Raw genomic sequence first — 12,534 nt, forward strand, 5'->3', positions numbered from 1 at the left:
TTCATCTGCTGCTGCAGCCTCTGGTCCCCAGTGCGTGGAATACCCAGTTGACTGTTGTTCTTTTCTACCCTGTTGACCTAAACTCCCTTACTCAAGAGAAAAGCAAATGTTGCTTTATCCATCGCCCTCGCCTTCAGATGGACTCATGCACTGTTGCCATTGTGAATTACAACATGTTTGTTTCTGTGTTTTTTGTGGCTTTTATTAGCTGTCACCAAAGGGGGGGGGGGGGCTGCTGACTAAAGATTAGTTTTGTATCACCCAGATTTAGGACTGACAGGCCATTTTCTTTTCCATTACATACTTAGGTCCTTTGAAGCATTTTGAGCCTTTTTGCTATAGTGTAAACATCTAGAAACAGCGGTCGCTATGCCCAGTGAATGCCATTCAATTGTTCAACTTTTTCCCCTGTTGTCATCTGTGAGATGTTATCTGATAATTGTTAGTATTTCACTGTGTGATGTGGCAAGTCTGTAGCTACCATACACTTGACATCATCTTTGATTTTGTGTTGCTATGGGGAACAACAGCAAAGCATTATAAAGTCATAAGCAAACACCATTAAGGGGTATTACATTATGTTTTATTGTACACACTCACACTAGCGATTATGGTGGTAACTTATACAGTAGATGCCAATTTTTATCACATCCTCTTGTGGCACAACCTACTCTTAATACTGAAAAAGTCCCCTTTTCTTTTGCTAAGCTTTTCCAAAAAAATAGGCTGGCCTAAAGTATGTCATGCAATTAGCTCACCCTTTCCAAATAGTTATTAACAAAATTTACTTCATGTTTAATTTAGCTAAAAATATCCCACAATTGCAAGTAAAAAGGTTAATATAAAATTAAATGTCTGGTGAAATAGTCTTACATCTGTGTCTTTTCAAACACAGACAGAACAGTTTCCATTTATTTTAGTGTTTGATATTTTCCTATGATTATGTATAAAAGTTGGACTCCCAAAGTTTGAAATATGGTGACAGATTTAGTCAACCATCAGACACAGTATGGGAGCTAAAATAATTTAGGTAACTGTAGTTGGTCATTTACAATTGGTCTGTATGGTGGGATAGCTGCGCTCTGTAATGACCCATTTGAAACAGCAAATGTTTAAGTATAAGATTACTTTATATTTGTTATGGTTGAACTTAGTATGTATCTTTATCTCTGACCAGTAATAGGGTTATGCTTACACATATAAACAGAGCTATACATCTGCGTGTATACCTTTTGAACTACATTTGATCTTGGTTTGGCATTAAATTAGTCCTGAAATGATTGATGAGTCAGTTAATCAAATGTCAATTGATGGAAAATGAATCAATGACAAAGTTGATAGTGTCTTAATTATTTTAGTAATTTATTAAACAAAAATACCAAACATTTGCTGGCTACAGCTTCTTAAATGTGAATATTTGCTTGTTTTTCTCAGTTTCATGTCAATGTTATTTGATTACTTTGTTTTTTAAGTAAATAATATTACATCTCTGGGTTCTGGTAACGTTTTTTACTGTTTTTGACATACTTTAAAAAAAAAATTACAGTATAGGTAGATGAAGCCCTACAATAAATACGTCATTGACTGCCATTGCTCCTTATGTTGTCCTTATGTTCTTCTTATGACACACCCATTTATTGAGTAAAAGTGTTTTTATGGTTGAGGGATAGCCCAAGCAGAACAAGAAGTAATGTGTAATAATGTGAAATAATGTGTATGACTCAACCAAGATGTCCAGCAGGAGAGCATTAGCCTCAGGCAGTGAGCTCAAGGTGCAGACCAGAGTTATAGAGTTAAACCCGGCGATTTCCGTGTGTTTGCCTGCTTTACAGCTTAACCCTGCTAAGATCTGCAGCAGACCAGGCAGTGTCAATGGATTTTCTTCCTGCGTGCCGGCTCTTAAAAAGACCAGAGCCTTATGTGTCAGTGTGCAAAAGTGTTCCGATTTCAAACCCCCCTTTGAAGAGTAATCAAAAGAGGAAGCAGCGTGAGATGAATGTGTAACCATATCTCTCCCGCTTTCTCTTGCTCTCTCTTTCTCTCCTTCTCTCCATCTTTCTGTATCTCTATCTCAGTCTTTTTCTCAGTTTCTGCCGTTCTTCCCCTCTCTCGACTCCCATCAAAGCTGGGAGAACTGACCTCCATATAAAGGCCTGTCAGAGGCGTTCCCACATTTGTGTGTGTAATATTAGCAGAGGGCTGCGCAAGTGTAAATGCAAATTTCAGTGGAGAATGTGTGTCTATGTGTGTGTGTGTTGTACACTGAACATATTACAGTATAATAGCGCTTACTTGCCATTCATTAAACCGAGCAGCTCCCTGACTGACACACACACTCACACACACACACACACACACACACACACACACACACACACACACACACACATACACAGTATCTGGCAGCACCTGCTGTCTGCCCCCTGGACCCTGTACTCCTCTCCTTTCTGTTAACTGGCCTTTTAAATCAGTGCAGCCCCAGTGTGATGGAAAAAGACACTGCTCATACACTTACTGGCTACTGGTTACTGACCTAATGGCTTGTAAATTTTGCTTTTTTGGTGAACAGAAATATGTGTGACATAATGCAGCTGGAATGGGTCTCAAACCCTTTTAAAAAGACTTCAAAAATGATTTAAGTTCAAGATTTAACTGTCAAAAGTCCCTGGAATTGTAAATGGTGTTCTGTTTCCTAGATATGGAATTTCACATTAGTTTTAAATGGGTATTCAAAGTCTCACATTCTACTTTTAAAAGTTTTTGAAGGCAAATCCTACTTTCCAAAGTAGTACTGAAACTTATATCAGAGCATATACAGTAATGGTCTTATAATATAATTATATATAACAAAGTTTAAAATGTGGGATGGACTGTTTCCATTTTTTAAATTAAGGAAAGGTTTATTAAGCATGTTCAGTCTTTCTTAGGTCTTTTCCAACCCAGTCCATGTCCTCTGGACAAGCAGTGTCCCTTGAGCACTTTACTAATTGGCAGCTCACTGAAAATCATATAAGGATGCCGAGGCAGGTGGGTGGTCAGTGATCAAGTGACATGGAATTGATTAACATGATGTCATGTGTCCTTTTTTTCTCTCTCCCCTCTCAAGTTGGAGCTACAGTCATGCTGTGTGTTCCTGCCTAATGACAGCCTGCCCTCCCCGAGTACCATCATCTGCGGCGATATTCCCGGCACCGTCCGTAGCTGGTACCACAACCAGGCCTCTATGCCCGGGACTCTGGTAGTCTGCTTGCCACAGATCAGTGTCCTCAGTGCTGGCCACAAGTACATGGAACCGCTGCAAGAGCTCCCCTTTGTGGTCTCCAAGCCCATCTTGGAGGAAGGTAGGTTTTCATACCGTATCTAATGAAATCTCAACTTTAATTAGAATGATTAAAATGCCGGGAGAAGAGCACACACCCAGATACACACCGTGAACACCAAATGACCTGGTGTCAGAAAGATTGATATGAAAGTTTAAATGAAAAAACAAAATGTTACACTTTGGAAAACAGTGATGGCGATAGATTAAAAATGGGAGTCTTGGAAAATTAATTTCAATGGGTGGCAAAAATCTACTTAACTTTTATTACAAATGAATTTGCTTTTATTAATAATTGAAATGAATACTTTCATAATAGTAATAGGCTACATAATGTGAATTCATCATCATTATGAGCTTTTCAACACTGAGCAAACCTTTGACCCACTACTACTCATTTACCATGACAAAAGACAAACAAACTTAAGTAGAGCGAGTTTGAGAGATAGATCTTGCACATGTGGTGTGCACACCTGGTAGAGTTGACATAAGCAACACTCAGATGGGTGAGCAATGTTTTCGCTTTAGAAGAAGAAAAAAGGGGGCCACCCTCCTTTTCTCTCTCTCAACTCTTCAATGACATCAGTATTGGGCATACAGATTTCAAAAACGGAGGAGAAAGAAAAACGACAGCAAAAACAGTGACATCAGCAGCCTTGTCAATGTTGCCGTTAAAATTAACAACCCATGCTTTTAGTAATTCATTCCTACCCTTTGAAAAGCTCTTCATTTCTCATTTTCAATGCTCTGGATCAAAGCGTCCTACCCACGGTGCATGGGAAATGTGCTCTTCATGGCCCTGTGCTAGCGAACAAGTTCCTCTTCTCTGTAAGATGGTTCTACCAGGGTTGGCAAATTAACAAGTTAAAGCTCTCTCAGTGTGGCGTCTTGTCTCAGACCCACAATTTTCGAATAGACCCTCATTTTACAGCGTGTTTTGATGGGATCCTCTGCCTGCTTATTGGGTGAAAGGATACTAAGGATACTTCTTAGTGCGTCTTTAATGTTTTCCATGAAGATTTCTCTTCCCTTGTACAGTAACTGGCTTTGATTTTAAAGGTAAGTGGAAGGAATAATCTAGTTGACATAGTGCTTTTGATAATGAGCATTGCTGACTTATCCCTCTGATATTTTAATCCGTTGCATGTTTTTGTCCATCTTCTTCCAAAATCTCCCCTGCATTTTCTTACATCTCTCTTCATCTCAATTTCACAATTACTTGGTTGTGCTCTTTGCTCTCCCTTCACATGACGTCTCTCTCATCCTCCCTGCCCCTCTCAATCTCTGCCAATATCTCTCTGTTGCAATTTTCATCCTCTTTCTCCGACTGTTTCATCCCTTTCCCACATTTTCTGTATATCTTTCTTTTTCCTTCTCTCACGTCTACAACCAGGTGATGCCTTCCCGTGGACTGTAAGCCTGAGTCAGTTCAGTGTGTACACAATGCTGGGACAGCAGCAAAGCCTGAGCCTGTTGGAGCCTATGGGCTGTACCTCCACACTGGCCGTCACATCCCATAAGCTGCAGAGCTGTTCTGAAGGAAGACACTCCTTTGTAGTCTGCCTCCATGTTGATCTGCAGCCCATCCACGTCAAGTGCTCCAACCCTCAGGTCAGTCAGACAGTCCCGACTCTCACAAAGTAGTCATCAGATTTACATGTATATTTATACAAATCATCCCCTTGTAAACTTTCCTGAAATATGAACACACGAACCCTGGCAGGAAGATCCTGCCTCTGCATGATTTTCTGATAGAGATTGACTTCAATAAACAAACTGCCTCATCTTCTTACCAAGTATAACTTTCTTGAAAATGGAAGTGTAAACAAGAGAGTGTTGCCTTGTTTGTTTTGGTCAAACATTCTGAGGTCTGAGTGAAGGCGAGTGGGGAATTGCAAGACTCATCATCATTGTTTTACAGTGTGTTATTATGTTTTAGTGAGAGCATGATGAATATGGACAGATTGGAAACGGAACATGTTTGTCTCCCGGTTAGGCCTCTGCGTTGATTTTCATTGTGCTGTTACAGTGCTATAATCACATCTACATGTACCATTACACATGTTTTGTTTTTTCGCAATTGAATTAGCTGTATTGAATTAGGTTCCACTGTAAACACTTAATTGGGGCGACCTTTTGAGTGGTCACACTGTTAAATGTCTCCGACCACAGTGATGAGCCATGGTGATATTGGGGGGAATTGGTACCAGAAACAAATGAAAGGCCTTAATCTGTTAGTGGTGAAAACTTTCCCAGAGATGAGGAGAGCTGGTCGTTTATTGAGGGAAAGTTTCTTTTCTCTCTTCTTCTCTGTTCTGCTTTTCAAATGGAGTGCCTATGTCTGGCAAAGCTGGGAAGGCTTATTGCGATTATATGATGAGTCATTATTAGTTTTTGGGTCCAATGAAGATTTCTTCTTTTCTTCTCTTTCATCGCACTCCCTCTGCTCTCTCTTCCCATCTGGTCACCTCCTCTCTCTTTCTTTCCCTCTAATGCATACATTCTGACTCGAGGGGGGTTATAAGCCAATGCTGTACCATTTCAAGTCATGCAGCAGCTCTTTAAGAACTGCTGCCAGAGCAACCCCACCCTCTCCAGAACAAAAGAGACCTCACACTACTTACTCCTCTTTCTAATTAGCATTGCCATTTGTGGGAATGTATATGGGGATGTCAGAGCGCTGCACAGTTGCTGCACAATAAGTACTGCAGTTAGATGAAAACACTGTGATGGGTGTATGGAACAGGAGGAGTTTGGGTGGTGGAATTACATCTAGCATTTGAAAATCAATCAATTATAATCACACTAATTTTGTGACTACATTTAAAGTCAACAAATAAAACCAAAGAGTTTGGCCTCTTAACTTCCCCTGGCATCTAAACTGCATTTTTGTGACATTAAATCAGATTTTCCATAATATGCAATGGATTACTTCATGGCACAAACAAAGGTATTTTTAGAAACTGGGGTGAAATGGACGAAAATGGTCGAGCCTTTGAGTGTTTTTATCTTTTCCTTTTTTTAAACTTTATTTTACATTTTTACAGGTAGCTACAGGTATCGTGGAATATGTGGTTTTAAAGTTTAATTGTCTTTGAAAGGCTGAGTAAAAACATTAAGAGTAAAATAAGGGATAAGCGCTGGTATGCCATGCAAAGACACAGCTGCATGCTCACACATACATATACACACACACACACACACACACACGCATAACATATGCATAAAAATGAAGGAGCAAATACAGGACAATCAGCTTTGATGCATGTTTCCAACATATGTTAATGCAGAACACCCAAGGTGAATTGTCACATCCTGGAACAGAGCAGGACAAACACACACGTGCACACCCTTCTGCCAGTAAAGTCACTTAAGTTCTAGTTACAGAGTGTAGAGCGTTTGTTTGAATACAGTCACAGTCATCACGCATGGCAGTAAGTTCAACAGCATCATTCCCCTATTCCTTTTATACGTATCAAACTACTTAATGAACTTTTAATGGAATGGTGATCACATTGAACTTGCATATGTATGCTCGTAGTGCAGTGCTTGCTGTGCGTACTGCGTGTAGTCTCCAGTCTGAGCTTGTGTGTCTGTGTGAATGATTCATGTGGGTGTCAGAAGGATGCTGCACTTTTACCTTCAGGACCACCTTGAAATCAGCAGACACACACACACCACCACCACCACAGTTTGCTTTGACCTTTGACCCATAACTGTACAGCATTTCAGTGAACAAATATGCACACACACACATGCACACTCACATATATCTGTACAAATGCACACTCTCAGTCACCACACATACTCAACAATATGTCACTTTTATGAAGTTTCTATATAAACTGTGCTTAGACAAAGGCACACGAACACTCACCATCTGCATGCGCTCCTGTCTTTCATCTGTGTGTTTTTATGAATGACTGTGGAAGCCTCTGTTCAGTCTCCAGTTTGTACTACTGCAGCCTAGCAGACCTCCTGATCTGCAGATGACAGGTCTTTGGAGAACCCAGCCCTCCAAATGTTCTGCTCACTTCCCCAACTCATGAAATGTGGCATATGTGTTGTGAGCTCATGTAAGCGTGTGTGTTTGTGTGTGTGTGTGTCCCAACCTGCCCACTGGCCTGACAGCAGTAGCTGAGCTGAACCAACTGACCCGACTTTCCACAAATCAGGGATATCATGGGCAGGAAGTAGATATAAGATGGAGCAGAGGGAAGATAAGAGATGAACAAAAAGAAGGCTAAAGTGTGGTAAGGATGGTGAGAAGGACAAAATGAAATATGAAGACAAATGATGAGAGGGTGGATGAAAGGAATGAGGAAACAGACAAATGAACTAAAAATGGCATCATGAAAGTAAGGATAGGGACTGAACCCCAGACTCTGCTAAAACCGAGGTCAGGTAACAACTCTCATCTCAGCCTCACTGTACTCAACCCTTCCCTTTTCTCCTCTACTCGGCATTCTTTGCTCTCGTCCTCCACATCTGCTGCTGAGAGCAGTAGGCCTTGTTGTGCTTGGTTGGACTTCCAGGCCCCAGACTCTCAGAGAAAAGAGCGTGGAGCCGTACCTCTCCTGTCGGCGGTGCAGTTTGGTTGGGTATGGCAGACAGCTGTTGGCCCTGTCCCTGGACGGCTGCTGGATCGACGTTAGCAGCTCTTCCTGGACATGTTTGAAATGGCCCAGCTGTAATGTATTGTACTTCTTTTTATTTGATTTATGCTTATTTATGGAAGGCCTCCCTGTAATGTGTGTTCTAACAGGCGTGCATGTGTGTGAGTGAGCAATAGTGAGTAAAAATGTTTAGAGTAGAGAAAGCTACTCATATGTCTGTGCACCTTTACTTTTGAGGAACCCTCAGTGGTTGTTGGGGTGAGGGGGGGGGGGGGGGGGTGGGGGGGTGGGGGGGTTAGTTGGCTGCAGAAGCGAAGCATTTGAAATCCAGAAATTAGCTCACTGTGAAAGAGCGTCGCTTTCCTCCCTTTCTCTCCCTCTTTCTCTTCTCTAAAGAACACTGAGTGAATGCATGAATAACTGAAAGCATCACATCACATTCCCCTGCCTTCCCCTCATGTTTTCCACTCTTGTTTTTGGCTTTGTTGTTGTTTAAAGCTAAGGCCTCTTTTCATGTGAACACATGATAAATAGTTGAGAACACTTGACGCAGAGCTTTCAGTTTTTCCTAAGCGTGGTGAGTTTTTCAGGGGAAATTGATGACACAACTTAACTTTCCTCTGTGGGTGTTTCTTTGGGAGTTTTGTTGTTATGGATAACAAATGTGTACAGTGAAACACGTGTATGAGCATGCTGTGCCTTTCAAATAATCAGCCATTGATTAGAAACATGAACACATAGGTTTTAAATCACTTCTGTGAAATGAGGCATCTCTGATTGACAAGTACAAAGTCTAAAAGAGTGTTAAGTTGGAGAGTAAAAGGAATGGGAATGGATAGTGGTCCATTTCTGGCTAATATTTCATCCTTCTCTCTTTCCTTCTCCCTCAACTTTAACTAGGTTTAGTGTCACATAACTACAAAGCTGCCAAGCCAAATCATGGTAATGGCCTCAGAAGTCAGAACTACATGAGAACTCCCCAGTGCAGCTGTTTGAGTCAGACCTTGGCAAAATGACATTTGAATCTGGTTTCAAATATTAAGACTACTTGTGGTGTGTTAGGTTTATCTTTTAAGGCACTCAATTGGCACAGTAGACTTCATGTATTGAAAGTGTATTCAGCTGTGTTGCCATGGTCAGTTTTTGCCACAAAGCTGTGTCTACTGTGTGTATAGTGAGAAACGCGTTCTCAGATAAGAAAGAAATATAGTCATTGACATGAGAATCCTGCATTATAGTTTTTCCTTACATTGGACTACATTAGATTACATTTGATCCCAATCAGTGTGAAGTATGTAATTCCTTCAAAATACAATATCTAGCATTGCAACTTCAAGTTCTCTGTTTTTCTCTTCTTCTCTGCTTCTGTCCATCTCCAGGTTCAGCTATTGTACGAGCTCCTCCTCAGCTGGAGCTCTACATGGGCTCGTCTCCAGAGGCACGGCATCTTGCGCCAGACCTCCAGCATCCCAGAACCCCCTGCTGGTGCTTCTCCGTCCTCCCCAGTGCGCAGCAGTGCTGGCACCGCCCTACCAGATACCAGCACCTGCAGCCCCTCTGCAGATTTTGGATCCCCCACTGAGGTTTGTTTTTCTCGCCCAGCTACACATTTCATTTTGTCAGTTCAGTGTTTTTATGAGTGTTTTTTTATGAATTATGAGAATCATGAATCGGCGCATCTAAATTGTGGTTTTTCACATGAACAAGCCTCTTCTCATAATTAGAAAAAAAAATTGCCACAGCCACCAATACATCATGGAATGGGATTCAATTTTCTCTTGCAGTGAAATAGTTCGCTATTTAATTCATTCATTTGTGTACTTGTTGCTTTATTTTACTGCTGCTATTGCTCCTTTTTTGTCATTCAGTGTGTTTTTCTGGCATCAGTCCTTTCATGTTGTGCTACTTGATTAATAAGAGACCTAACGACTACACCCTGCCATCACCCAACTATGAGCTTTTTTTATCTAAGGTGCTATGAGTCATGCAATAACACATAAATCTGCTGCTGATTTATGATTTTAAGTGCAAATATTGTATTTTTATTGTGTGTATGAGTGGTTGATTCAGTGCTAACACATGCAATTTGTCAAAAAAAAAAATCGGTTTTGTTTGGCAAGGATTTTCAAAGCTGGAAAAATCTCATCAGTTCTTGTGTTTCTTACATAATTTTTTCTTACCCAGAACAGATACTCCAGATAGGCTGTGAGCTCTGTTTGATTCGTGTAAGCTGGGGCTTGATTGAGTATAAACCAGGCTCTTAATTTGGGGAAAACAATAACCTGTATTTACATTTTTTGCTCAGATAAAATATCAAACCCAGAGAATGAAGTATGAAGTGTAGCAGTGCGTGCAGACTTGTGCAAAGCCAATGGAAAAATTAAAGTCAGAGTTTTTAGGGGGCAACAACAAATTTGAGTGTTATGTTTCCTTTCTTCCCTAGGTGATGCTTATCCTAGGCTTAGATAATGTGGCAGGAGTTTTTTTTCTCCTCTCTAGTACAGTAGCAGCATCAATGACTAGCTTGGGGTCCATGGCCTTGGGGCCATAGCCACCAAGGCCTTGTGTAATATGTATGTGAATGTTTGTGTGGAGTAGGAACATAGTATGCATAAAAATGATGGTGTTGATGAGTGTTTGTGTTGTTAAGCAGTGGCAACTAGCCCAGGATTTAATGCTCTTTGACCACAAGGGCCCTGTCAGCAATGCCGGGCCCCTGGGATCACAGCACAACCATCATACCACCCTGAGAGGCAAAAAAGTGTGCTTGTGTGAGTACATATATGTGAAAAAAGTGTTTCATATGTCGATGTGCATTTACATCTGCATTTGTTTCCCTGCGATCAACATGTGTGTGTTCTTGCATCATTTGTGAACCCACAGAAGTGGCAGCAGTTCAGTATGGCAGTGAAGGGCCTGTGGTATAGTGTGTCTATAACAAGGCCACAGAGGCCCCTGACAGCCCACTTGTCACTGTTTACCTAAGTACAAACACTGGTAAAAGTGTTTAGCCCTCTGGGAGGCTGGGTGAATGAGCAAGAATGTAGGAGCTGTTTTGATAAGTCTCAGCAGTAGTGGCAGCAGTCTCCCCCCAGCAACCCCACCCCCAACCCTTCTGCACAGTCCTTTACTTCTTCAACTACATTCTTACACTACATTCTTACACTACATACTTACACTACAAAAGTCACATTCTGGTTCTGGTTTTTGCTTTTTCCATTTCTGTAATTATTTATCTTCCTACTTTGTCTTTGCTCCATCCATCCCTCCATCCATGTTTTATTCCATCTCTCCCACTTTCCCTTCTCTTACTACATCTCTGTCTGCAGCTTTATCCCACCTCATCATTTCCTTTTTAATCTTTTCTTTCTATCACTAAACCCATCCTTTGTACCCTCCCAACTTTTCTCCATCCTTCCACCTGTCCCTAAACCATTCTCTCTTCCCACTCTTTTTTCCTAATCTGCCTTTTCCTTCATCTTTCTTTGACACTTCCCAGCCTGCTGTTGTCTTCCAATGTTTGGGTCTCTCTGATGAGCAAAGACAAACTGTGCAAAGAAAATAAACCCGGATCCTCAGCACGTTTATAGCGCAGAGGCCCAGGAATTAAACTGTATACTTTACAACTTGGCTTGTGGAGGTGTGGGAAAATAGCTTCTTTGAATGTGTGTATGGGTCTGTCTGTGTGTTTGGGGCCCCAATCTGGCAGCTCAGGAACGTGGCAAAGCCCACCTCTACAAACACCACACCACCACATCTGTTCTTCAAGGCCTCACCTTGATAAGTGGAGGTGGGGGGGATTTTCTTACACTGATAAAAATGAACTTTGGCTTTTTGAAAGTTATTGTTTCGTTTTACTTTTTTTTTTCTCTTGAACTTGCTTTTTTGTCTCATCTGCTTTAAAAAACAGAAATGACTGTGCATGTTATGTCATTGACCCTGCATTTCATGTGATAATATTTCTTAAAAATGCAAAGTTGTAGGATGAGATGGTCAATTGAAAGTAGCCTTCTTTTAACAACTTTCTTTCTGAATTTGGATTTTTCAGTTGGTCTCAAATTCCACGTATGCATTAAAATGTCTTGAAAGTTTTGTTTTTCTACAAAATGTGCATACCCTGGATTTTGGTGTACAACAGTTAAAATCAAATACACCTTTTGGGGTTTATTTATTTTCTCTTAGTTGAAGCCATTCACAATTGGCAAGATTCCACAATTAAAAGTCAAAAGAACAGTTTTAAAAACTATTGTGTGATTCCAAAAAATGCCAGGATGTCAGTCTGTTAATAATTTCTTCTGACCCTGGTAAAATCAGCTTGTAAGATACTGAGAGCTTTTAAGTGACAGCAGCGGTTCTGGCTGGGAAGCAAGAGCAGTCGGGTGTCCGATGCTCCAGCGTAACCACGCTACAGTACACAGTGGTCTGAGCTACCCACAGCGCCAGCGGCTGGCTCCTGTTTCCACACATGACATTACAGAGCCTAATCCTACCGACTGGCCAGAACTGTAAACTAAACAGTCCTAACCACACACGCACACGCACACACACACAAGCATGCACACATATAGAGTGCTATGTTTTGACTCCAGCTCAACAATA

General features: G+C 41.1%; 1 protein-coding gene across 17 annotated transcripts in view; it reads left to right on the forward strand.

Annotated features, from left to right (window-relative positions):
• The window catches only part of LOC122881231 (vacuolar protein sorting-associated protein 13B-like), a 332,781-nt gene that overhangs the window by 162,965 nt on the left and 157,282 nt on the right, over nt 1-12,534 (forward strand). For all 17 annotated transcript variants that reach the window (XR_006379131.1, XR_006379132.1, XM_044207134.1 and 14 more), the window contains exons 23-25: nt 3,107-3,341; nt 4,713-4,930; nt 9,315-9,518. Coding sequence is in view for 15 of the 17 variants with exons in the window: in XM_044207134.1 (XP_044063069.1) it covers nt 3,107-3,341; nt 4,713-4,930; nt 9,315-9,518 (657 nt within the window). In the remaining 2 variants the exon portion in view is untranslated. The remainder of the gene's footprint in view (nt 1-3,106; nt 3,342-4,712; nt 4,931-9,314; nt 9,519-12,534) is intronic.

This window comes from Siniperca chuatsi, linkage group LG9 (genome assembly GCF_020085105.1).
Source record: "Siniperca chuatsi isolate FFG_IHB_CAS linkage group LG9, ASM2008510v1, whole genome shotgun sequence".
Classification (NCBI taxonomy): Eukaryota; Metazoa; Chordata; class Actinopteri; order Centrarchiformes; family Sinipercidae; genus Siniperca; species Siniperca chuatsi.